The sequence below is a fragment of the Lemur catta genome, chromosome 10 (assembly GCF_020740605.2).
Source record: "Lemur catta isolate mLemCat1 chromosome 10, mLemCat1.pri, whole genome shotgun sequence".
In the NCBI taxonomy this organism is placed as follows: domain Eukaryota; kingdom Metazoa; phylum Chordata; class Mammalia; order Primates; family Lemuridae; genus Lemur; species Lemur catta.
In genome coordinates, this window is record NC_059137.1 from 24,542,742 (window position 1) to 24,569,592 (window position 26,851).

The following is a 26,851-nucleotide window of genomic DNA, read 5'->3' on the forward strand; positions in this document are numbered from 1 at the left end:
GTCAGGCCACCTTCAAGTCTTACAAGAATTTCTTCCATGGCCTGCTTTCAGGTCTCAGCCTCTAGTCTCACCCCTCCCATCCATTCTCTACATTACAGCCAAATGCAAATCTCTGCAAAATTTTTCTGGAAGGCAAATCCGACCACTCCCCTGCTAAAAGTCTTCATTGGTTCCCCAGCTGTCATCAGTTTGTTCTAAGCCTACTCCTAGCATTTATGGCCCTCCCTAATTGGCTCTGTGACCTCTCTAGTTACGTCTGTTTTTCTAAACACTGTAACTACTGGAAGTTCTTCATTGTGCATCCTTCTGAGCCTTTGTTTAAGCCACACTCTCTGCTTGGGATGCCTTTCCCTCCTCTTAGCTGCTTGATAAATACCCACACCTCTTTCAGTATTTGACTTAAGCATCACCTCCTCTCTAGAGAACCTGCTGACTTCCTCCCTCAAAGAAGCACTCCCTCCATCATGCGCCTCTCTTCTCCAAGCAGACTTCTGCCTGCAAACTCATCTGCATCCATTCTGTCTCCTCACCTAGACTGGGCATTGCTTGTGGCCAAGGTTTCCTCTGTCACTGGCAGGCTACACTGGGCTGAACCTGCTACACCCGCCAGTAAATGTTGAATGGAGGGAAGTACTGTTGGAGTCCTCAAGCTCTTTAAGGAGGCCTGGTGCCTTAGAGTTGGAGGAACTTTGGTTAAAGTACAAACATTCCAAGAACTGTTTGCTCTTGGGCAAGTCCTTTGAATTCTGAGCTTCTTATTTCCTCAGCTCTGCATACCTCCCAGAATTCTGCAAAATAACATAAGTGGAGTCCCTGGTTCAGTGCCTGACTTACTGTAGGGGCTCAAATATTTAGCACCCTCTCCACCAAGAAGCAGAAGAGGAAAAGGCATTCCGTCAGTAAGGCACGGAGATGTAATGGGAGGAGCAGAAAACTCCAAGACCCCAGTGTGTTTAAATTTCTAAAACTGCTGGCCACCTGCTCTGTCCGGATCAAACTTGACTTAGGGGGACAGGGGTTGGAGTGACAGACCAAGAGCCCATGGAAGCCAAGCCGCCGCCCCCCACCCCTCGGCTGCCTGAATGGACCAGCCCCCAGTGACATCACAATCCTGGGTGGTTGCCAAGGCACTGCTGGAGGTGGGCTCTCATTTCTCCCTACGGAGCTCTAGGATGTGGATGTGAGAAGTGAGCAAGGAAGGCAGATGGCGACAAGGAACAGTCCCAGCCTCATGACCCTGGGCACGGCTCAGGGTGACCCTGGAGAGGCAGGAACGCTGCCAGGCCCCGATGCTGGCATCCGGGACACAGGTTCAGCCACTCAGCAGAAGATGAAGCCCAAGAAGGTGCGCAAGGTCAAGGCACTCATTATCGACCTGGGCTCCCAGTACTGCAAGTGCGGCTACGCGGGAGAGCCCAGGCCCACCTACTTCATCTCCTCCACCGTGGGCAAGCGCTGCCCCGAGGCAGCCGACTCGGGCGACACCAGCAAGCAGACCTATGTGGGCCATGAGCTGCTCAGCATGGAGACGCCCCTCAAGCTGGTTAACCCACTGAAACACGGCATCGTGGTGGACTGGGACTGCGTCCAGAACATCTGGGAGTACGTCTTCCACACGGCCATGAAGATCCTCCCCGAGGAGCACGCCGTGCTGGTCTCCGACCCTCCGCTCAGCCCCAGCAGCAACCGGGAGAAGTATGCCGAGCTCATGTTCGAGACCTTTGGCATCCCTGCCATGCACGTGACGTCCCAGTCGCTGCTGTCCATCTACTCCTACGGCAAGACCTCGGGGCTGGTGGTGGAGAGCGGGCATGGCGTCTCGCACGTGGTGCCCATCTCGGAGGGCGACTTGCTGCCCGGCCTGACGAGCCGCGCCGACTACGCGGGGCGTGACCTCACCAACTACCTGATGCAGCTGCTCAACGAGGCTGGCCACAAGTTCACGGACGACCACCTGCACATCATAGAGCACATCAAGAAGAAGTGCGGCTACGCGGCCCTCTTGCCTGAGGAGGAGCTACGCTTGTCCCTGGAGGAGCTGCGTGTGGACTACGAGCTCCCTGACGGCAAGCACATCACCATCGGCCAGGAGCGCTTCCGCTGCTCCGAGATGCTCTTCAAGCCCTCCCTGGTGGGCATCAGCCAGCCGGGCCTGCCGGCGCTCACAGCCGCCTGCCTGGGCCGGTGCGAGGAGGCGGGCTTCAAGGAGGAGATGGCCGCCAATGTGCTGCTGTGCGGTGGCTGCACCATGCTGGATGGCTTCCCCGAGCGCTTCCAGAGGGAGCTGAGCCTGCTCTGCCCTGGGGACAGCCCCGTGGTGGCCGCCGCTCCTGAGAGGAAGACCTCCGTGTGGACTGGCGGCTCCATTCTAGCCTCCCTGCAGGCCTTCCAGCAGCTCTGGGTCAGCAAGGAGGAGTTTGAGGAGCGGGGCAGCGCTGCCATCTACAGCAAGTGCTGAGCGGTGGCCACGGGCCACTGTATGCATTTACAGAGTTTCACATAAAACTTTAATGCACAGTAGCTCTTGTCCAGTCTGGATTTCTTGCTCTGATCTGATAGCAGAAGGGGAGTTGGACTTACAAGTATTAGAACATTTTGCTCTGCTTCAGGAGGTAGATAAAGGGAGGGGTCCCCTACTGAGCCCACCCCCTCTGCCTGCCTCATGAGGGTGGCATCATCTCAGAGCCCAGAGTGTGGCTTCTTGTTCCATTAGCTCCTCTGGGTTCAAAACCTGATTCAACAGACACTCCATGTTGCTTGTTCACCCATCAACAGAGTGAGGAATGGCTCAGATGAAGTGACCAGCTTGGGTCACATAGTTAAGCAGTGGTCTCGGGGAGACTCACAGCTGGGTGTCTGACTTCAGTTTCCTTCTCCTGACACTTGCCTGCTCCCAGCTTTTGTCATTGCAGTCACCCCAGGTCCCTCACTAACCTCCCCTTATTGCCTGCCACCCTCACAGTGGCAGCCCACAGGTGTGACCATGCATCTTCTAGTGTGAAGGTCCATTTCTACCCATCAATGGCCCTCCCCCTTTCAGCTCCAGCCAAAATTGCAGTCACAAAGCAAAGCCAGCGAACGCAGAGGATGTCGGAGGAACCAGAAGGTCCTTTAGAAATCACGTGGTCCTCTCCCTGCTGTGGAGGTGGGGAAGCTGAGGGCCAGTCCAACGTGAGTGGTTGAGCCCAGGTCTCCTGACCCAAGTTGTGATTGTTTCCAGAAGGGCCAACATGGTTCTTAATGGTTAGTCAGCAACCTAAAGCACATAGCAAGCATTTACTGTGGGACATGCCCAGTGCAGGGGACTGAGAAATGACCAGAACAAGGTCCCTTTCTTTGGGATCACACAGCTGGTGGTCAGCCACATTGGCAGGGAGATGAGGTCTAAGCAAAGTGTTCATGTGGGTGGGAAGATGATGGTGGTGTATTAGAAAGCTGTAAATGGAGAAGTTGCTGGGCATGATGGGCACTTATGAACTTTGTGGCTGAGGGAGAGGCTGTTGAGGCTTGTGAGGCTTCAGCTGGGGACTGACTGCCTACCTAGAAGAGTGGTTCCTGCCCCCTTCCCTACCCCCACCTTCTGGTAGAGCCCATGACCTGGTCCTTGCCCATCCATCTATGGGATCAGGCATTGGTGAACTGCATAGTCCTAGATGAGCTGAGACTCAAATGTCCATGAGTCACCTCTTACCTTAGCAGAGTCCTGATTTGGGGCACTCCGTGAGTCTGTCTCTGTCCTGGGCCCAGTGCTGGGGGCTGTGCACTTGAGCAAGAACTAGACACCATCATTATCACCTAAGGTCCTTTCCCATTGCCCAGAATTGCACTTCTGTCCTGGACTACAAGGGCCTTGGTGCCAGGCATGGAGCTTGGGCTCTTGCCTGTAGGAGGGACATTACAGACTAGAGCCCTGGGGGCTGAGGTGACCAGTACACACATTGTGTTTGGCCAACACAGGAAAATTCACATTTTTCTTGAATGTGAATTCTTTCGGTGGAGCGTACATTTTCAAGGTTGCCAGAGTCCCTACCACATGGATGTCTTCGTACACACCTGCTGCTTCAACACAACTTTTGCTTAATTAGCATTAGTGTCTGTTGCTTGCAACCCAAGAAACTTTGACTAACACGGATTGTAAAAACTTGATGAGATGCAGAAAAGGAAACTGAGGCTTTTAGAGGGGAAAGTGATATGCCCCACATCGTGCAAGCAGTAAGCAAATGCTATGTGTGAATGCTACGTGCTGGTCCTGAAGATCTCTGAAAGCCATGTCTGTCTATTACCACTTCAGTCCATCCCCTTCTGCCTCCCCGTGTCTTCAGCACTTTTGTGTCTGCAGTCACAGCTTCAGTCTCCTCTCTACCTGGTCATCACCTCAAAAGCATCCCTTATGTGGCGCAGGGGCTGTAAAAACACTAAAGAAATTGCTTAATCCTTGACATGAATTTATTTAAGCCAACTGCAGGCATGACAGATTTAATTATGGTAGAAAAATGGGTCAGTGACTTCCAGCTTAAGATGACCCATTGACCCTGTGTGTTTATCTCCTCTGCCTTCCAAGACTCCATTAAAGTGATAGTAGAGACTATAAATGCATAATCCCACTGCAGATAAGAGAATGGTGAAATTGCAGGAAGCTAGAAGTTTCTACCTGATTCTGGAAGGAGAGTGGATGCAAGGAAAGAAGCAAGGCAGGAAGGCTGCAGCCTGAACTGTGCAGGGCGCTTTCTATAGAACAGGGTGACTTCCTGTTCATGATGAGCAGGAGTTTGGGACTTGGAAATGCCAGTGAAAACAGGCTGGGGCTGGGTGGAAACTTGTGGTCTCTATCTGGAAGCATAACCCCACCCCCCATGCCCCATGGGTAGAGGGATGAACACCATGGCCAGCCTCTACCTATATATTTCTCAGGAAAAGAATTTGAAGAATTCTTTCTCTAAAGATGGTGTTAATACAGAGAAGGAGGAGGAGGGAAGTGTGTGAAGAGCAGATCATGAACTCGGTCTGCACCACCTGCCCATTCTCCAAATCAGAAACTCCAATCTAGCAAAAATTCCCAAGGTGGAATAGTCGATGTCTCCACTTCCCCCTTACCACTTCCCCACAACTCCCAGTTTCCATGTGGGCAGCAGATGTGGCCCAGGGCTGGCTTCCCCCTCCAGCTCTGAGAGTGGAGTGTGTGATTTAGGCTCAGCCAATCAGAGCATCCCATTTCCTTGGCCATAATGATTGCCTTTCGATGAACGTGTGATCTCAGTCCAGGCATGTAGAGTGAGTCATAAGCCTTTTGCTTGGAAGATTGATGTGAGATTGGAGTGTGTGCCCTGGAACTGGTGTGGCAATATTTGTTACCAGGAAGGAAGCCAACTTGATCCACCAAGGATTGTGGAACTCAGAGAATCTGAGAAACAACTGGTGCTCTGATGACAAAGTGAACATCTGAATCAAACCATGCCTAGAGTGGCCCCTACTGCCGAATGTTTTAGTTCTGTGACCTAATGCATTCAATCTCATCATTCATACCTGTTAGAGTTGTATGTCTGTTCCTCCCAACTGAGAACCTTCTAGTGGCTTCCATTTTCCTTCTCAACAATGGCATTCCTCTGGAGCAAGTTTGCATGGAGGAGAGACCAGGGTTGGAGAGGCCTCTTATAATTGAAACATTGAGACCAACACCACATGAGGACACTGAGGCATAGAGAGGTTAGTTTTGTCCAAGTTCATGTGCCTGGTAACTCAAAGTCTTGTGCTAAATCAAAGTTTGTGATTCCTAACAGTCTTTTTGCCCTTGTCTTTTTCCTTTCTTCAAATTACCAATCTTTTTTCCAAGAAAAAAATATTTACAAAAATTGTTTTCCAATCATGAACAAATATGGTGTAATTTCGTAGTCATGATCCTGAGGTTTCAAAGTTAAGAATGACAATCTTTTAGCAAAGGTCTTTTCCTGCAGAGACTTCAGACTTAAGCAAGTGTGAGAGCGACATCAAGTGGTGAAGTCTTACAACTTCGACACAGCAAGAGGCCTGTTAGCCTCTGCCTGTCCAGGCAGCCTGATGTCTCTCCCCCAGATGTTTATTACCAAGGTTGCTCTAAGAGTTATTTGCACAAGTGCTTTCAAGAAACTAACTTTATTACAACACAAGCCATTAAGGGTTTGCTGTTTTATGAATGTAGTTTTTTAACCATACATTTTCTTGTAGTATAGCGGTTCTTAACCAGTGGGGAGGGTGGGTAGAGGTGTGGGGTATTGGTATGCTGGAGCTAGCTCTTAATGACTGATTAGAGCTGATGGTTAAGTATTCAGGAATTAACTATTGGTAGCTTGAAAATTGCCATGGAGCGAGTATTTACCCCAACAGAAATCAGCAAATACTACAAATTGGGTCCCCCTCTACCCATAGCTTGTTTAAAGGAGGAAGTGAGGGAGTGCAAGAGAAATGGTGGGTAGCAGAATCACCTAGAAGCTAGTTCCCAAAACAAAAGCAAAAGCCTATGGACCTTCACCCCAGACTGTGATTCACCTAGGAATCTGTATTTGAAAAGTCCCCAGGTGATTTTAATAGACACTCCTAGTAAACAAACTGCTCAGAAAAGTGCATGGCACGTACTAAGCACAATATAAATGTTTAGAAGTAAACAAGAAGTTGTGACATGATGTGAGACAAACCAAAGGTGCTGGGTGACTAAGAGGCTGCTACTTTGGGTCAGAATATTTCACCATCTATCCAAGCTCCACTCATCTTTCAAGTCACCACCCCAAGGTCTGTTCTTCTGGAACATGTTTCCTAACATGCCCAGGCAGGGAGCTCCCTCCCTGTGTCCCCTTAGCACTGCTCAGTGGCCTTGGGCACATCTGCCCTGGTTTCTATCATCTGCATACCTCAGCAGAAGGACAGAGATATGTCTTGTCCATCCCAGCAGGCTTGGGCCTGGCACAGAGCAGGTGCCTGGGAGAAAATATGCTGGACTTATTGCTCATAGGTACCTGAATTTGTATTTGCTAGTCCTTCACTTTTTGTTGTTTGTTTGTCTGTCTTCCCAGAACTCTGCAGGATTCCTAGGGTATTAGTTTTCAACCCTTCAATCCTGGCTGCATGTTAGAATCAACTGGGGAGGTTTTAAAAAAAAAAAAAAAAAATACCAGTGCCCAAACTCACTCCAATTGAATCAGAATGTTTGGGGTGGAGTAGAAGCACCATTAGGATTTAAAAGGCCCTCAAGAGATTCTGAAATAATATGCTGAAATAAAAATTAAAAAATAAAAAGATAGCTTTTTTTTAAAACAAAACAAAACAAAACAAAAAACCATTCTGACTCGCAGCCCAGTTGAAAACTGCTGCTCTAGGGAAGCCTCATGACCTAGTCTTTCATTTTCACAGGAGAAACACCAGCCTATCAGGCAGCTCTCAGCCTAGAAAAATGTTATTTTCCTGAGATGGAGCCATAGAATCTGCCAGTTTTCTAACCCTTCAACATCCCAGAGGACACTGCAGGGCTTCTGAAAGAGCCCACCCCTCCTGGTTTCTGCACTTGGATAAATATGTAAAATAACAATTAGGAATCAGCTGAGTCATAGCAAAACCAATAGAACTATGCTTAATAAGTACTGGGAAAGTCAGCCAAGAAAGCAATGCTTTAAGGATGACCCTTGAGCAATTGCAGACAGAGAAATTGGGAGCAAATAAAGCCTGATTAATGAAACCTTTTTGGCAATACCCACTCTATTCCAACCAAACACTAATGCAAAGACCATGCCTAATCACCCCACCTGAACTGTAATTTCAAGGGGGAATCTTGTATGAGTTGATCTTTCACCCCACCCTCCCTTTCCCATGACATGGATGCCATATTCAGGTTCCCCAAGCAGTGCAGTGTCAGTGGGTCCAGCAGTGAACTGAACCTTCATCCCCACCTAGCATCCATGAGATGGAGCGAGGTGATGAGAGGTGGGGCTAGTTCTCACTCAGCTTCTTCCACACCCTCCATCCCCTGGTGACAGTGGGGCCCAGAGGGGAGCTGATCTTACACTTCCACTTGGAGGCAACGAGGTGCTGGGAGTCAGTGACCCACTTTTGCTGAGGAAAGTGTTAACGGGGCTGCGGGGGAAGCTGAACTTTCACACAACTCATTTGCAACAAGGCAGTGATTCAGCACTCCACCTTTGCCATGGTAGTGTTACTGAGGCATCTGGCCATTGAGCTATACCTCTCTATAGGGGGAATTTCCATGAAAAAAATATTAAATAGAATCCAGAGTCTCAGAATATAATGTTCAAAATGTTCAGGATTCAGTCAAATGTCACTTTTTGTGTAGTGAAGAATTTGCTTTTGCCCAAAGGGAGGTTAGGTATCTTGACTGTATGAATGTCAATATCATGGCTGTGACATTATACTGTAGTTTGCAAGATGTTACCATTGGGGGAAACTGGGTAAAAGATACACCAGATCTCTCTATATTAATTTGTATAACTGCACGCGAGTCTATAATTATCTCGCAATAAAAAAACAAATTTAAAAAACTTCAATGAATGAAGAAATAGAGGAAAAAATATACATTCTAATGTACAAGCCACACCTTAGACTAGTTAAATCAAAATCTCAGGGGGTAGGAATAGGTATTAATATTTAAGTTTTTCAGATGGTTCCACTGTGCAGCCAAGTTTGAGAACGAATACCTTTGCCAACTGTGTGGAGCATGGGGAGTCAGTGTAGGAGGCAGTGGAGAGCTTTGGGGTATACACATCAGCTCTGACACTTGCTGTGTGGTCTTGAACAAGCCAGCTGACCTCATCTAGCCTCAGGCTCTTCTTTGTACATTGGCGATCACCTGTTTTGAAGATCAACAAGAAAATGTAGGTAAGTGTTTTATAAATTGTAAAAGTGCAATATAAATATTCTGATCCATATGCAATGTATATTGCACAGATATACAAATGGGTTTGTTTTTAAATATGTGCAGAACACCTACTGTAGGCAGAAATTTTCATGTTTATTATCTCATTTAATCTCAACAGCAAGCTGGCAATGTAGGAATTGTGATCCTAATTCTACATAGAGGGGGAGCCCAAGGCACACAGAAGGTAAATAATAGCACTTCTGGTGTTAGGAGTATAAATAGATTCTGTTCCAGCAAAACTCCACCGGCCATGGGTTTGCCCAGCAGAGTTGGTTTTCAAGGTCACTTAGGTTTAAAAGTAAGCCCCTACTTTCACTTCTAAGAGACATAAACAAGTACATAAATAAAATTCCTGTAAGGGCAATTTTGGTTGAATTATCTGGGTAATCTGAATTCTTCACTTTGCCAATATAGATGAAGCTAAGTGTAAGAGAGAAAATGAATGCTGAGAATAAGAAAGGGCCTAGTTCCCAAATGATTTATGCCCAGCAAGAAGCCAGAAGAGAGAGGACACCTGGGATGGGAACAAGCTAGGACTTGTGACATCCCATTAGTGAATATTAAATCCCTCTTAATGCCTGTGTTTGATTACAAAGGTAGTTAAAAACACATTAAGTATGGAAAAAGCTGATTCTGGCATCAGGCTTTCACAAAATGAAAAGAATGCCAATGTAAAGGAGAAGGAAGCTATCACCTTCTGTGCTTCTGTTATAAATTAAATTCATTAAATTACTGGAACATTTGTAAAAATGAGGTAAAAAAGGGATAAGTTCAAAATATATCAGAAAACTGAGACAATTTTATGTTTAAAAGTCTATCTATGCAACTGGAAATATCTAGATCACCGGTATGCTTTTTGGATTATTAAAGTAATTACTTCATTGATCAGCTGTGTGTATATGACTAGAGAACAAGTAATTCAAGGTCTTTTACCTCCGAAATGGATTTGGAACAAGGGATCAGCCTCAATGTTGGCTACCTGGCAAAGATTTTCTAATGATCTTCCAAGAATTTGTAGCTATGTATGAACCAGCCACCATCTTTCCACTTTTGAATGGCATTTTTTCATCCACTTTAATCCCTGGTTGTGTGTTCTGGTTCCCAAGTAATTGAATCCTTAACATTTTGGCTCAGTGAGTTGGAGGCAACTCACCAAATGAATCTTCAGAGATTGGAGAAGGCATAATTAAAGAGTGTGGGATATTTTTGCAGCCTATTCCTTTTTTTTTTTTTGAGACAGTGCCTTGCTTTGTTGCCCGGGCTAGAGTGCCGAGGCATGTGCCACCATGCCAACTAATTTTTCCGATTTTCAGTCACTCAGCTAATTTTTTTCTATTTTTAGTAGAGACGGTTCTCACTCTTGCTCACGCTGGTCTCGAGCTCCTGACCTCAAGGGATCCTCCTGCCTCGGCCTCCCAGAGTGCCAAGATTACAGGCGTGAGCCACTGATGTCCAGCCCAGCATCCTATTCCTTTTTTCCCTTTTGAAACTAAAAAAGAACCTTACTACTGGTCCAGATCATGGGGAGAAATGGCTGGTGACTTGAGGATATCTAAGCCTTGATGCAGTTGGACATGGCATTTCACTATTCGTGGTCTTGTTTTCCTAAACTGGTGAAATGGTACTAAGAAAAATGATGTGGAAAACCATTTGGCAATCTTGGGTGAGCTTCCTGGCATTGACCTGGGTCCCCATGCATTGGAGTTTCTGCAGAGGCACCTATGAGGGCAGTATCTGCTCTTGTCTCCTATGGATACTTCCTCTCTGCTCTTCTTGTTACCCTCTTCCTGGCTGTTTGGGACCACCTGGCTCTTCTCACCTTCTCAAATCCTTGTCTGAACTCTCACTTCACCCTGGTTCTTAGATAACCAAGTGCCACGCCATTCCTTAGCAGACAATTAGTAGCTTTCAATATGTAAAACTATTGAAAAACTGAATTAGATATGTATATTTCCCATCACTAAATTAGAACTGCTAATGTTGGTGGTAGTCTTCCTCCAGGATGGTGCAGCTCTTTTCAATTACAAAGCACCATTGCACCTCCTTTGTGGCATTTGATTCTCACAAGTAGCCTAAACAAAAGACTGGGGGTGGGTGTTTAACAGTGTTCTGTTTTTACAGATGGGGAAACAGAGGCTCAGAGATGTGTCAACTTTAGTTACTGTGCACATAGCACTGTGTCTGGTGCATTGAGAAGACATAAGAGGTGGGCAGGGTGGTAAAAACTAACAGGGCAGACAAATGAAGCCTTCTTTGAGCACCTGACTTAAGTTCAATACAATGACCTGAATGAGCACCTCCTGGTCCAGGCTTTGTGCTAGCCAATGAGGGTGAGTGGATGGGACATGAAAATGTATAAGTCTTGCCATCAAGTTGCTTATGGTTTGGAAGGAGGGGTTGGGATTGTCAGATTTAGCAAATAAAAATAGGGATGCCCAATTAAATTTGAATTTCAATAAACAAAGAATAATTTTTCAGTATAAATATGGACCATGCAATTTTAACTGGCAGTAGTTTATCTGACAACCCTCCATGGGAGAAGGTATACTAAAAGTCTAAAACTATTGTGATAACAATGGGGACTCTGGGAGGATTTCCTGGAGGAAGTAGCAGTTGAGTTGGGTCTTGAAGGCTGAAGAGGCCATGAGAAGGTTTAGGCATGGGAGGCACAATAGAGTCTGGTGAACTTAGGGAATGGAATTTTTATTATCTTGGTTTCAGTTTTCTCATCTGTAAAATGGGTATAATAATAGTATGAACCTTGTTGGGCTGTCATGAAGATAAAATGAGTTTATATGCATAAGGCACTTAAGAGAGTGCCTGGTACAGAGCGAAGAGGTGGTAAAGAATTAACTAGGGCAGTGGAAAAGGTATGGAAGAGGAAGAGACATTCCAAGGGTTCAAGTTACTGGACTCAACTGACTGGAGGAGCAGAGCCATGAGGCAGAAGGTGGAGAAAAAGAAGAGTGACATTCCCAATGGCGGTGAGTGGGAAAGGCTGGAGTCTGGGAAGGGGTAAAGAGAAGTAGGTTTGGGAGAATGTGACCAATTCCGCCTGAGTGCCCAGTCCAGGTGCAGAGATGGGGCTGGAATTCAAATACAGCCTCCAGAAAGAGGCCAGGGTCAGGGGTAGATGTCTGGGGGGCTTCAGAGGGGAGGTGAGGAAAGCTAAGGGCATGAATGAAATTGCCGGAAGACTGAATGAGAAGTGAAAAAGAATGCTGTCACCTCCTCGCCACTGTTTTACCTGCAACTCAGATGTTCTTAATATTTAATTTAATTTATACTTGTTGAGGCAATCCCATAAAACCCAGGGCAACTATGAAAATCTCCCAAAGTTATAGAGCTGCGCATATGCTTGTATGTTTGTAGGCTGCCCCTGGAAGGCAGGTTTTGGGGAGAACTGAGAGACCAGGGAACTGGGGTGGAGGAAGAGCTCACATTTTGCTTTGTATCTTTTTATTACTTTTGTTTTTTTCCCCCAATTATGTACTACCTATTCAAATGAAATTTTAAAGAAAATTTAAAAACCAGAAATTTTAGAAAACTAGTGTAAGAGCCTGAAAAGGGGATTCCCATTTGCATTTCATTCTTTCTTTAGTCATCCTGGAATGAGTTTTGTGGACATCTATGGTTTTGGTCATTTTCACCCCCGGAAACAAGAATCTATGTCTCAGGATGTCTTTGCTCATGCTTTGGATGTGTCCATAGAATTTTAGCTTAAGGAGGAAATATTGCTCTAACAGTTGCACACAATTTTCATTTTCCTCAGTGTCTGCTATCTACCTCAGTCTCTCCATGGACTTGGATTGTGGGAACCAGTGGCACATGCTGTGTTAAAATCCCTTAGATACCTGAGACTGGCCCCAAATGCTAGCCCAGGGTGCAAAGAGGCAGGTCACTTTAGGGTCCTTGGATTTTCCCATATCTGGTAATGGAAGAAGGAGAATGAGAAGGGAGGAACTGTCTTTCCGCTGTAGTTACTGCTGAAATGCTCCAAAAAGAAACAGACAAGAGGAGGTCATTGAAATGAACTGTTTTTAGTCATAACACTTCTTATGCAAAATGTGTAGGTTTCCCCCCATTTTTCACACCTACCAAGTCTCCAACTCTCTAGACATCAACTGGGTGTCCTATAATTCAATTCAGATACTAAGTAACCAGAATTAGTACAGACCCCACAGGTTAAATACTCAGTCCCACAAGACTGTCCCCCCACTTCAGAGATCAGTTACAAGTCCCAATCACCTATAACAGAGGGTTCCCATGACCCCCTCCTCATGTTTGATCATTTGCTATAATGACTCACAAAATCAGGAAAGTGCTTTATTTATTATCACCAGGTTATTATAAAGGATACAACTCAGGAGCAGCCCAAAGAGGGAGATGCTTAGGGCAAGGGATAGGGGAAGAGGTGCGGGGCTTCCACACCCACTCTGAGTGCACCACCCTCCCAGAGCCTCCATGTGTTCACCAACTCACGCTCTCCCAACTCATCTTATTTAAGGTTTTGTTTTGTTTTGTTTTTGTAGACAGGATCTTCTTGTTCTATTGCCTGGGCTAGAGTGCAGTGGCGTCATCATAACTCACTGCAGCCTCAAACTCCTAGGCTCAGGTGATCCTTCCACCTTAGCCTCCTGAGTAGCTGGTACTACAGGCATGCACCACCACTCCTGGCTAGTTTAAAAAAATTTATTTATTTATTTATTTATTTTTAGTTTTTGTAGAGATGGAGTCTTGCTATGTTGCCCGGACTGGTCTCAAACTCCTGGCCTCAAGTGATCCTCCTGCCTCGGTCTCCAAAAGTGCTCGGATTATAGATGTGAGCCACTGCACCTGGCCCATTTGGAGGTTTTTATGGACATTTTATTATGTAGGCACAATTGATTAAATCATTGGCTGTTGGTAATTAGCTCAATCTCCAGTACCTGTCCTCTCTCTGGAGGTCTGAGGGTACAGAGGGAGGCTGAAATTTCCAAATCTCCAATCATGCCTTGGTCTTTCTGGCAACCAGCCTCCACTCTGAAGCTATCTAGGGGACTCCATCACCAGTCTTCCAATAGCATACAAAAGAAACTCTTATCATTCCAGAGATTCCAAGGGTTTTAGGAGCTACGTGCCATGAACCAGCGGCAGAGAACAAAGCTTTTTAAATAAAAAAATCTATTTTTTTATTATATCATAATAGACAACTGGGAAATTAGAACAGGAAGAGAGTTACAGCAATAATCTGCTTGACATTTTTTAGATGAGAAAACAGAAACCCAGGGTTGGAAAGTGACTTGCCCAAGGACACACAGCTGACAAACAGAGGAGCTGAGACTAGTGTAAGATTTCCCAGTTTTGGTCTCGCACTTTCTCCATGCCATTGAGGCCTCTAGTTCAGCTACGTGCAACTCAGCACATACAAGGCCTCTGCACTGTGTGCTCTTTAATCCTTTAAGAATCACTTAAAGAGGAGCAGACTTGTCTGTGGGTGCCAGTGACCTGGCAGGAGCATACCCTTTGCAGGAACAATGTGATTATGTTCCCTCTATAAAGAGCAGGTATGAATCACCTCCAGTAACAGCCAAGCGAGGATCACTCATAATCCTAGGGGGAAAGACCCCACACATCAAAACTGTCTCTTCAGGAAACAGCCAGATTCAGGCTGTAAGAGCCCTAGCTCTGGCCTGACCTCCCAGGTTTCCCTCTTTGGGCCTCAGGTCTCCTTTCCATGTTAAGGAGCCCAAATGGCTAATTGTATCTCACTAGGAGGTCTGATGGTGCTGAGGAGGCTTTTCCCAACTAAGGGCCAAACTAGTGACTAGCAAAGGCTCACAGCAAGACCAAGAAGGGGGAAGACCATGGCAGAGACTGATAACAAAATATTCCCCTTCTTCAATAGTAATGGATTTTTAGCTGGGCATATGGCTGCCCAGTTGGAGACTGCATTTACCTGCCTCTCTTGCAGCTCAGAGTGGCCATGTGACTAGGTTCAGGCCAATGAGGTGTACTTGGAAGTGCTATATGCAGTTTCTGGGTCATCTTCAATGTAAAAGAAGCTCTTTGTCCTGGCAGCTCTGACCTCTTCCCTTGCGCTGAACATGAATGTGCCTATGGCCTAGTGTTGACCATGCAGACAAGGATGTGGCGATGTCAATAGGATGGAAGGAACTTGGGTTCCTCAATGATGCATGGAGAAAAAGCACTCACCAACCTGCACCTCAGGACCATTAGTGACAGAGAAACAAACATCATCTCCTTTAAGCTATTTTTTTGGGTTTTTCAGATATAGAAACTTATCCTTTACTCTGACTTAAAATCGTAGAGCACAGTAAGAAGTGGATAATATTTTTAACAAAACCCCAAGGACCCTAGACCATACGTTTGGAAAATTACTGCACTGGGCACTGAGTTTCTCTGTAGAACTATTCCCCATCCCTTTTCTTTTTTCTTTTTCTTTTCTGATAATTTCCTAAGTGAGCAAATTGACTTTCTCCTATAATCCTTATAATAATCCTATGAACAGGTTATCTCCCATTTTATAGCTGAGAAAACTGAGACTCAGAGTGGGGAAGCAATTCACTCAAGATCACATGGCTAATAAATGATGGGATCATGATTTGAACCTCAGGTCTCTGTGACTCCAGAGTCCAGGCTCTTTGCTTTGTGGCATGAAGCCTCCCCAGTAAGTGGGAAGGTATTTTTGAAAACAGGTGCTGACTATGCCTTGGTGGTTTAAAGTCTTAAGCTCATAAATAAAAAGGGCTTGGTTGTTTCATACCAGCAGGAAGCTGTAATTTCAGGCTGTACCCAATTTATAAATGACCAGTGATTTGACAATTCATTTATATTCCTGTTGTTTGGGACACAGACTGTGTTTTTCCACAGAATCGATGTGATTCATGGTGGCACATGTCCAGGCTCGTTCCCAGACACCTATATTAACTCATAGCCTCAGGCTCGGGTCTAAGGAGCAAGGAAAGAGTCATGGTAGAGATTATAATCCTCCAATGACAAGATGCCCCGTGCCCATTCTGCCCTGTGCTTGTGGCCTGCCTTGCTTCCAAGTTGCTGCATACCGGGTTTCAGATTGCCACCCCCTCTTCATTCCAACCAAATCCCCCTACTCCTTGGTCTAGCTCATTTCCTGTAGAAATAAACAAGAAAACCATCTGTTTGATTTACACTGATAGGATTCTTATCTGAGAAAATCTATGTTATTCACTATGGTGGACTTAGAAAAATTTGTGTTCTATACAGTGAATTTATTACAGTGCAGTTGTGGTCCACAAACATGCTTGGATCAGTCCAGGGAATTAGGTTATTTCATTGACCACAGTTACTTCTTGCAGTCAAAGTTTAATATGGAAAGGCATAAATAGTATCATAAAGGAGAGTGAAGTGGTGAAACAATTTCAAAAGGCAATCATCCCTGGTGGTCTAGTGGTTAGGAAAAAAAAGCGGGGGGCGGGGGTGGGTGGAAAGGCAATCAGATGCTTGGCTACCTAGTCCAATTGCTAGGAGACTGGATTGCATTTATGGAGTATGGAACGTAAAGGACTGATCTGGAAACACAAAAGCTGTGTCATATGTCTGCTTTGTACCCTATCAATGAAAATTTGGCTCAAGAAACAGAATCCATTCTGAACATTTTAGGCAGGAAGATGATTTAGCACATGAAATCTTACCAAATTCTGCTTAACAAAACAGTGGTGAGTGTTGGGGGAGCTGGCTGTGGTTTTGGGTCTCTAGGTTTGACTTGGAGAACACTACACAAACAGCACCCACCAGGAAAGCTACCACTTCTGAGGCTACTTGAAACTATCAAGTTCAAGAACTCATCACTGTAGCTCTTCCCAGGGATAAGGAAGTGGAAATCTGGAAGCTACTGGCACTGCTGGCAAGGCCAACACCACTGCTACAGCTGCCTTTGACCCCCAGGAGGCTGGAGAGCAGATGCAGAAAAGCAACCTCATGGTTGCGCTTGTCTCATTTTGCCTTACCGAACTCATGCAAGCATATCTAATAGGTAAACATAATTTGCATCCAAAACCTGCAAAGGAGTATGGCAAGTGTTGTTTGGACTTTCTAACCTCTGCCATACAGGAAGGCACTCTAGAGCCACACTGTCCAGTAGAACTTTCTGTGATGAGGGAAATATTCTCTATCTGCACTGCCCAGTACAGTAGCCTCCAGCCAGATGTGGCTATTGAGCACTTGAAATACTGCTAGTGCAATTGATGAACTCTATTTTACATTTTAATTATTTAAATTTGAATGGCCACATGTGGCTAGTGGCTACTGTATTGATTAGGGCAGCTCTAAAGGAGGGTGGAATGGAGGTTGAGTGAACCAATCCATAGTTTTCATAAAACTGGTTATAATCTTTGCAAATCACCCTGATCAATGCAGTTTTGCTAACTGTGGATCACGATCTGTGCAGGGAGAGGTATGAAAGCATGGCTATGGCAGGTGACTTTTTGCTTTTGGGAAGCCTGAGAGAGATGCTGCTCCCTCTGTGTCCCCTGGGGTTCCTGGCTCCTGTGCCTGAGCCTTCCTTAACTCTGGCCTCCACCCTTTTACCAGCCCTCCCTCTGAGTCTTTTCTATCTCTGACTTATTATCAGCCTCTCTGCCCGGACCCTTCAGAGTCCCATCCCCACCCCTGCACCGTAGCTTGTCTCTGCCTTTGCTCTCCAAAGGCTGTTTTCTTCTCATGGCACCCTCCCCTTCACAACAGGTCCCACTCCCTCACCACTCCTTTTACTCCATCACTGGCCTTCTCTCTGCCTGCAGAGGCTCTGCTGTTGGCTTCCACATTCTCACTCTTCTCTTTCTCCACTCCCACCATGGCCGTATCTCCTCTGCCATGGGAGTCCACCTTGCCCCTTTCTCTCCTAATCTTTAACTTTCTATCAGCTTTCTCATCTTTTCAACTAATAGATAGAAGGTCCTCTCTGCTTCCACCCCCCTCCCATCCCTACCCCAGAGCTTCTTATTCAGTCTCAACCTTGGGCACAAGATTCCTTTTTGCTTTTGGAGCCCATAATCTTTAGGGACCATCTTCTCCCCTCACAACTAACCCTTCCTCCTCTCCCCCAGGACACACTTAGATACTCGACCCTCTTTCCCAACCAGACCCCGCCTCTTCCCACAATCTTACTCTTCTTCAGGACCTCAACCTTTCATCTCTCACCGGTATTTCATTCACCCCAGGAATCCTACTGATTCACTTGTCACTCCTTTTCCCCCATCAACTGTCTACACCACCATTGCCAGACTCCACTTTAACACTGACTCAGTTTGGCATGATTTCTGTCCTATGGAATACGGTTCCAGAGAGCTCACATTTAGAAAACCCCCTTTGTCTGGCCTCTTCTGTTGCAACAATCTCAGGCACTGACTGCTCAGAAAACTTGCCCATTTCAACCTGCTTCTGGTGGCAGGTGTCTGCTGAGGACTTGTTTCTTGCTACTTTCTCATACTGTGATTTCCAGCAGCAGCTTTTTTCTTTCCATCCATCGGGTTCTGTCTCAGGGGAGACCCTGCAACAGACCTGTTGAAACAGGTAGGCACTCTTTCCTCAGCACTACTCTTTGGAAGCCCCTGGAGATACAAGTCTCAAAGAGTGTAGATTTCCAAACATGGGAGGAGAAGGTAAAGAAGAAGGGATAATTTCTAAAGCAACTGAAGGCATACTACCAACTCAATTCTGCCAATTCTGCCAACTACCTGGTTGTTGAGCACCAGCCCACAGCCCTTCAACCCTTCTGGTGATAGGAAGGCCAACTAGAGTAACTCCATAGTCCTTAGGAGCTTCCAAATCCCCAAACCTCGGGGACCTCTGCAGCAGACATATAGGTCTTCTGAGGTCTCCCCTCTCTGCACAGAAAGTTCGTGCTGGCTATTCTACTCTTTGACAGATGTACCTCATCACTGTCCTTTCTCTTATTTAATCTCATGTTCCCCTCCCCCAATCCAAATGCAGATAACAAATCCCACACTGTTTCCTCAGCCCCAGACCTTGCTCCCACCTTAAGACCTAACTCCAGCCCTTAGGGGAAAGTTCCAGAGGAAAGGTGCTCAGCACAGAATGGCAGTATCTTCTTTGAGTTTCCACTTTAGGAATATGACGATGGAGATGAATTTAAGAATGAACTTAGAAATTCTTTGAAGGGCTAAAGTTCCAGTCCAGGGAGATGGTCAAGGCCAAGGAATCCCCAGCTGTGGAGCAGCCTGGGTCGGCAGAAGCCCTGTGTCCCTAACTTTCAGGCTCCAAGGAAAAGCCAGAAAAAGAATATAGCTCCAAAGGATGAGAGGTCCTTAAGAGAGCTAAAGCCAAATGAATCAAGGAGAGGCAGGAAGTAAGGTCCTACCAAGAGAGTCACCCTCCTAGGCCAGGGACTTGGCTGACACCCTAGTGAACAAAACCTCTCTCTAGTTTTTGCCCCAGATGGAATAGACTTCTACAAAAAGTAACGTAGGGGGAAAAGGCTAAAATTCTTATTTCAGCAACTTTGTCTCAGGACACAAGGCCCAGGGCAGGAAGGTCGCTTGTAAAAAACTAAGTCAACTGTACATTGTCCGTGTTCCGGTGAAACCGGAGGAGTCTTTGGGCGAAGTGTGGTAGTCATTGCTCTGAGCACTTGGGACCCATCAGTGAGGAAAACGAAGCTGCCTGCCGCATGCGGCGCACATTTGTCCCTCAGTCAGCTCCCTCGCTGCGCTACTCAAAACTACATCAAAGCTGCTTCGCTTTTCTCAAACTGCTGCTCCTCCCACCCCCTCAACAGATCTGCTACGGCGCCCACCTGTGAAGGAACCACGGGCCTTCAGATGGGAACTTTTCCTCATCAAATCTTCCAAAGCTGTCGCATCACCCTCCTTTCCTTCCTACTCCCGCGTGGAAAACGTGGCCTTCTGGGCGGCCTTCCGGGACCGTCTCAGGAAGGGATTGGTGCCCTTGCTCTCCTCATTACAACTTGTTTCACTGGTCCACCTTTGGGTTACCTATTTAGCTTCTTTAAGGAAGCTTCTCTACCTCACTGCTGGCCTGGTTCATCGCACCTAATTAACGGTCAGCAACTGATTGGGGGAACTAATGGGCGAGGGGTTGGGTGGTGTCTCCAGGGGAGGCCCTGCCCGGAGTTGTCTGGGGGCGGGGCCATATCCGAGGGAGGGCCGCGGCCTGGGGGCGGGGCTCGCGAGGCGTCAGGCCCTGTGTGTCCAGAGGCGGCGGAGTCCTGAAACAGGGGCGAGGGGCCACTCTCAGAGGTGTCATAGTGGGATGGAGGGGGCCTTTTTGGTCGCTCCTGCCTGCGGGCTCGACCAGCTGTCCCGTCACCTCAGCCCTCAGGGTGTAGCACTGGGGCCAGTGGTCTGGGCTGCGGCCTCAGAAGGCCCTGAGTGGCCCTGTCAGAGCGCGGAGTCTGCACCGCGGGAGCTGGGAGCCGCTTTCTCCGCCTGAACTCGAGGAAGACATCCCCACCGTCACCTTGGTGTGACTTCTGACGCCCACTGCCGGCGATCGAGGCCGCCCACGCACTGCCTGCTGGGCTCCGTGCACGGCACTCAGGCCAGGCCCCAGACCTCACCCTTCCACAGGCGGAAGCGATGCCGTACACCTGCCGAGAACAGCTGCCTCGAGGAGGCCAAGGGGGCGGGAAGCCTCTCCTCAGCGCCTGAGTTCCCGGCTGGGCCGAGGCCTGCAGTTGCCACCTGGACTCGGCGGGGATTCGGCATCTCGAACTCCCCCCGCAGCACCATCACCCACGTGGCCCCCCGCCATCTCGCTGGGCCAGAAAGGTGCTGGTGTCCTCAGCAAGGCCAAGGGGCACCGTTTGTCGAGAGAGCTCCAGGTAGAGGCCCGCCAGGGCAGCACGTCAGGGGCCAGAGATGAGGCCGACTGGAGAGGGGGCAGCGGCAGAACTCTGGGTCCCGCCCTGGGGACTCCAGCATCACAGCTGCCGGCCGTGCTGAGTCTAGAAGACCGGGTGGAGCGGCGGGGGCAAAGCCTTGGAAATGCAGGTACCGATGCAGTCACGCCCTTATTGAGGGCCTCCTTATTGTGTTGTTCCTTCTGTTTGCTTTGGTTGTATACTGCCTTTCTTTTCCTAGTTTCTTAAGGTGAATACTTGTTAGGTCATTCACTTGAGACCATTTTTCTCATTATAAACTTTTTTTTTTTGAAGTGAACATAACCTCAAGATTTTATTGTCTTTATGATAAAACAAAAGATGAAGCTTAGGACTGGATCATTTGACCTTTTCTCTTGTTATCTCCTCCCAGTTCAAAATGCTTCCATTTTTTAATGGCCAGCATTCTTTTAGATCTGCAGTTTGGCTCACAATTTTAAGCTCAGCAGTATCTTTTTGTATCTTCAGATTTTTTTCTAGAAAATTGGCTTAGTCTGTTCACTGGAGCCATTCTGCTTTCTGTCACTGCTTTTCCCAGGCACACAGAGAGCCCTCGCCCTCCTTGCACAGCATCATTATGGGGGGGTGGTGCTTGCCACACTTTACTGAAAGTCTGGTGAGTTCTAGGAACGTATATGTTCTCGAGAATGCTATGGCTATTAACTTTTGATGCTATGAATTTCCCTATAAACACTGATTTAACTGTATCCCACAACTTTTGTTATGTTGTGTTTTAATTTTCATTCAATTCAAATTATTTTATAATTTCTCATTTGACTTTCTCTGAGTTATTTAGAAGTATGTTTTTAATTTCCAAATATTGTGGATTTTGCAGATATCTTTCTATTCTTGATTTCTAATTTAATTCCATTGTGGTGAGAGAACATACTTTGTACAATTTCAATTTTTAAAAATTTAGTTGAGATTTGTTTTATGACTCAATACATGGTCTAACTTAGTGACTGTTTTATGAATGCTTGAAAAGACTACATATTTTGCTGTTGTTGAATAGAGATTTCTTTAAATATAAGTGAGTTGGTGTTTTTATAGTGTTCAGGTGTTCAAAGTCCTTGATTTTTCTGTTTCTTTTATTACTGACAGAGGATTGTTGAAGTGTCCAACTAAAATTGTGGAGTTGTCTGTTTCTCTTTTGCGTTCTTTCAGTTTTTGCTTCATGCATTTTGAAAATCTGCTGTTAGATGTATATACATTTATGATTCTTATATCTTGTTTGTGAATTGTCCCCTTCATCATTATCTAGTGACACTCTTTATCTTAGGTAATATTTTTGTTCTGAAGTCTACTTTGGTATTCATACAGGCACTCAAGCTTTCTTTTGATTAGTGTTTGCATGGCACAGCTTTTTTCATTATTTTACTTTTAACCTATTTAAGTCTATATTTAAGGTGGGTTTCTTGTAGGCAGCATATCATGGGGTCTTGGCTCTTTTATCCAATATGATCATCTCTGCCTTTTAATTGGTATGTGTAGACCATTTACATTGTTGTTACTGATATGGTTGTATTTAAATGTACCATTTACTAGTTTTCTATTTAATTTATCAAATTTTTTAGGTAGTTGTCTTCAAAGAATATTATACTGCTTCAGGTATAGTGAAAGAACTTTACAATAGGATACTTTTCCTTTCCCCCATCCTTTGTGATATATTTTTTCAAATTTAAATTTCTTAAGTGATGATTTAATTCTTTGAGTAAAAATATTAAAACATTTCACATAAAGTCCCCTTGACCATACCTTCCTTGGAGGTACACAATGTTACCAATTTCTTATACATCCTTCCAAGTCTTTGCTATGCATTTTTTTTGTGTGTAATGTGTCTGTATAGAATATGTATAGTTTATTTTTTACATAAAATATAGCATACTATGCATATCATTTTATAGCATGCTTCTTTTATTCAACAATGTATCTTGTCAGTCTACCCATAATAGTACATATGGATTTGCTTCATTCTTGTAAACTTCTGTATAGTATTCCATTAACTGGATTTCCCAGTTTTTTTGAAGTTGGTAAAAATTCATTTCCTTTTATTCATTATGGTAAACAAGGCTTCAGCAAACATACTTCTGTATGCTTTATTGTAGACATTGGCAAGTGCCTCTTTAAAGTACATATCTAGAAATGGAACTACATTTCTCATAGAATCTTCCAGGAAGAAATAAAGGGGAGAAGAGAGACAGAAATTTAGCCTAGAAAGTTCTAGGGTTGCAGTTAAATTGGGGCTAGTGGGGGGTGGTAGTGAGGGTATTTGGTGTGGTAGGGATGTGAGAGGATTTAAACCCTTGGAAAGTCTTTGGGAGATCTTAGATAGTAGTGGCATCATCTTTACAACTCAGGGACTTCTAGGGGAATGTGACTTGGTTATTATTTTCATGCCTTGCCTATAAAGAAGCAATTTTTTTACTTCCTCAGAGAGAAAAGAGAAGGGTATGATTGACAGCCCAGTGGGGTTATAAAAGTAATTGAATTTAGAGATTATGTGGTTAGACACCTGTACACATGGGAAGCAAGACCTTGAGAGGGAAAGAGACTTGCTCCAGGTCCCATATGGAGTCAGTGGTAAAGCTGGACTCCCAGCCCTAAATGCCGACATATTTCTGCCCAGCTATATGAGGCAGAAAAGCAGAAACAGGAGGGAGATAGCTTAATGCAGCTAGGGGAAGTGGTGGTGGGGGCCACGGAGATGGAGAAGCAAACAGCATTGCCACCCACTCCACCCCCTGCAGCGCACTGCCTTCCTTTCTCCAGATTCCTGTGGACTTCTTTCCTCAGCAGCATCAAAGAAGTCCAAAAAGGAAAACTAAACAATCCAAATTACAGGATAGAGAAAAAGACCCATTTCCATGTAAATGTTACCGTTGTGCAGCAAAACAAACACAGTGGAAATAATGAGGCTTTGGTTTGGATCTGATGTGGAAGATGGGTGATGCTTATAAATAGTCTCTAAACCAACAAGCGGAGCCACAGTAATTCTCTTCTGGAGGGTAGATGGATGGGGATGGGCATATTACCCAAAAGCAGTTATTCAAAAAGTGGTCCTCTTGCAATAATTATTAATTTCAGGCAACCAAACAAACAAAAGAAAAACAACAACAAAAAAGGCAAGGGTGAGTCATTAAAACCAAACGCTGGGTACTCAAAAGACCTCTCACAGGGGGAAAGTTATGGAAGTGGGATTTGAAACTGCGTCTCTCCAGGTTCTTGCCCACTTATACAGCAGAAGTCCTCAAACTGGCCAGCCCACAGCAGACAGAGGATGCCCTTTGAGAATACAGCATCCTGGGCTGTTGTCTTTGAGGACTTAGGAACAGTGTATTATTCTTCAGACCAGTAATAATGTTGCATCATCTCCCTTGGGATACCTGGAGTGCTTTTTTCACAGCCACCCTTTACTACCACACCCCAACTCTAGTACTGAATCTGCATTTCTGGGGGTGGGTCTTAGAATCTGCATATTAAACAATTGCCCAGGTGATTCTTGTTCCTGCCTGCTGAAGTTTGGCCCAGAGTGGGTTTGCCCAGTAACTTAGCAGTGATAAAGGACCTGTCTTATTGAAAGTCTGCATAAATTATGTTGAATCCTATCAATATGCTGTTTTTATTTTTATCTTTGTAAGTCAAAATAGTCAAATATTGGCAATTTCATGTGGTTCAACCTTGTATCTGTGTTTTCTTTAAATTTTAACTGAGCTCTAGAAAATGAGTTTTCTAGATCTTTGATTGGACACACTCAAGGTTAAGAGAATTTTCAAAGGTGTGAACATTAACTGACAAGCGACCTAGAGCAGACGTTTCCATGCTGGTAAGTTTGGAAACCATTTCAGGGGGCACCTTAGAATTCTTGTTTCTGTCAGGAGCTGTGAATTTCAAAGATACATTTTATGAAGTAGCAAGTCTTCAGGTTTTAAAGGTAGTTATATATTGTTATTTATGTTTTTTGACTCAAGCCCTTTTTTAGGATCTCTACAAACACTGTTGGATGGGATTCTCCCACTATGGCAGAAAAAGTTTTAAGGTAGTCATGTTAAATCTCTTCCAAAATAAGGAAAGGGTATCAACACATCAATCAATCAGAACAAAGCTCCCAGTGGTGAAATGATGGGGCCAGGATCCTAGACATAGCAAATGGAGAATTAAGCTTTGGACTTGAGGCTGGGCAGGGTGGCTCACACCTGCAATTTCAGCAGTTTGATAGGCTGAGGCAGGAGGATTGCTTGAGGCCAGGAGTTTGAGACCAGGCTGGGCAACACAGCAAGACCTTGTCTCTACAAAAAATAAAAAAATTAGCCATGCTTGTAATCCCAGCTACTTTGGAGGCTGAGGCAGGAGGATCGCTTGAGCCCAGGAGTTCGAGGTTGCAGTAAGCTGTGGATGACACCACTGCACTTTAGCCCAGATAAAAGAGCAAAAAAAAAAAGCTTTGAACTTAAATCTTCAGAAACAACCTAGTGCTATAAAAAGATTATGAATTAAATTGAATTTTGGCCCTAAATTAGGGCTGCCACTTACTAGTTAGTTGTATGATCCTGGTCAAATCAAGTAACCTCCTCCAGGTATCTGTGTCTTACAGAGGTGGAGTGAGGGTACTGTTCTTGAGGAAGGTGTGTGAGACCCTCAGTGCCACAGATGCCCATAGGAGGTGCTTAGCTGTGGTCGTTACTAGTGAATTCTAGGCTGGAGGTTTTTCCAAAATGCACAGCAGCCTCTCAGGTAAGAAAAGAAGTCTCCCAGCTGTAACACTTCCCCTTCCCTCCATCCCCTTAACACATACAACTGCCCTGGGGCATTTACCCACCAGGGGATAATTCTTAGAGGAAGGTAAAGCTGGCACATCTACTCTGGGCACCAGCAGGTGCCAGCACAGGCTAAGCTTTCAGAAGGGCTGCCTGGTTTGATTTTATCATTCTTCTGTCACTCAGCGTGACTCATGAAAGCCCAGGCTTCCTTTCCTTTCATCCAGAGTGATTTCTGTCTCTTGTAGCCTTTCTTGCTTGCTACTCTGAGCCTGGGAAAAAAGGCTCCAGGTTGCACTGTCAAATATCATTGAAGAGGAAAGGCCTCCTGTTTTGGGGATCTTTGTAACAAGGCTAATAAACACCAGTGGCTACATTTGGCCATCACTTTACAGTTTGCAAAGTATTTTCATATGCATCAGCTTATTTAATATTTGCAAAACCCTGGCAAGGCAGTGTGATGGTTAAGGACTGGGTTCTGGAGTCAACAGATTACCCTTGAATTCCCGTCACCTCTTCCCAGCTGAGCCATCTTGAGCAAATAATATATCATCCCTGTGCCCGTTTGACCATTTAACTTCAAGTTTTTCTGTCATATCTGACTTTAACCTAACTTTAATCTAACTTTAACAGGTTGAGCCTCACTTTCTTCACTTTCACATGCTCATCCTGTCTTCACAGTTTCACTCCCCTCACCCCACAGCCTCTACTGAACATTCCCTTTGCTGTTTGTCTCAGGCCGTCCTCTCTGTCCTGAACACTCACCCACTTCCTGAATCCTGGTAAATACCTCCCTCCTGCAAGTTGACAGGCTCCCTCTTAGTCCTGTTTGCTTTCTGTACAGTTTGGTTACAGCAATTATGGGGACTGAGATGGTCTCTTTCCCTGTTTTACTAGACTGAGCACTTTCTGAGGACAGGAACCGTATCTTCTCACTTGGGTAGTCCCTGTGCCTAATGTCTATGAAGTATGAAATAAATGTTAGTTTGAGTGACTAAATGTTGCAGAATTCATGAATACAGCTAAAATTGTCTTCAGTAAGCATTCAAGACATGGAGCTCAGAGATTGTGGAGCCAGTCCTGGGACCCAGGCTCTGCTTCCAGCTCCATGCTCTCAGGGCAACCCCCTGTCCCCAGGCCGCCTCTGGGTATGGCCATATGTCATTGCTATATAACTTTTCTGACAAAGCTGGACATAGAAAGATAAAAACTGATGATATGAAAGCACTAGACTTCATATTTACAGGCCTGATAGAAGTTTCTAATGATACCAAGCAGCCAGTGTGCAAAGGCCTGCTTTTA

At 45.5% G+C, this 26,851-nt stretch overlaps 1 protein-coding gene across 1 annotated transcript; it reads left to right on the plus strand.

Moving 5' to 3' along the window:
• Positions 1 to 531: 531 nt before the first annotated feature.
• ACTL7B (actin like 7B) lies at positions 532 to 2,520 on the plus strand. Its single transcript, XM_045562554.1, has one exon. The coding sequence runs from the start codon at positions 1,205 to 1,207 to the stop codon at positions 2,456 to 2,458; it is 1,254 nt and encodes a 417-aa protein (XP_045418510.1). The 5' UTR covers positions 532 to 1,204; the 3' UTR covers positions 2,459 to 2,520.
• The last annotated feature ends 24,331 nt before the right edge of the window (positions 2,521 to 26,851 follow it).

Excerpts from the sequence above, each read along its gene's own strand:
- ACTL7B (XM_045562554.1), top strand. The coding sequence starts at position 1,205 with ATGGCGACAAGGAACAGTCCCAGCCTCATGACCCTGGGCACGGCTCAG.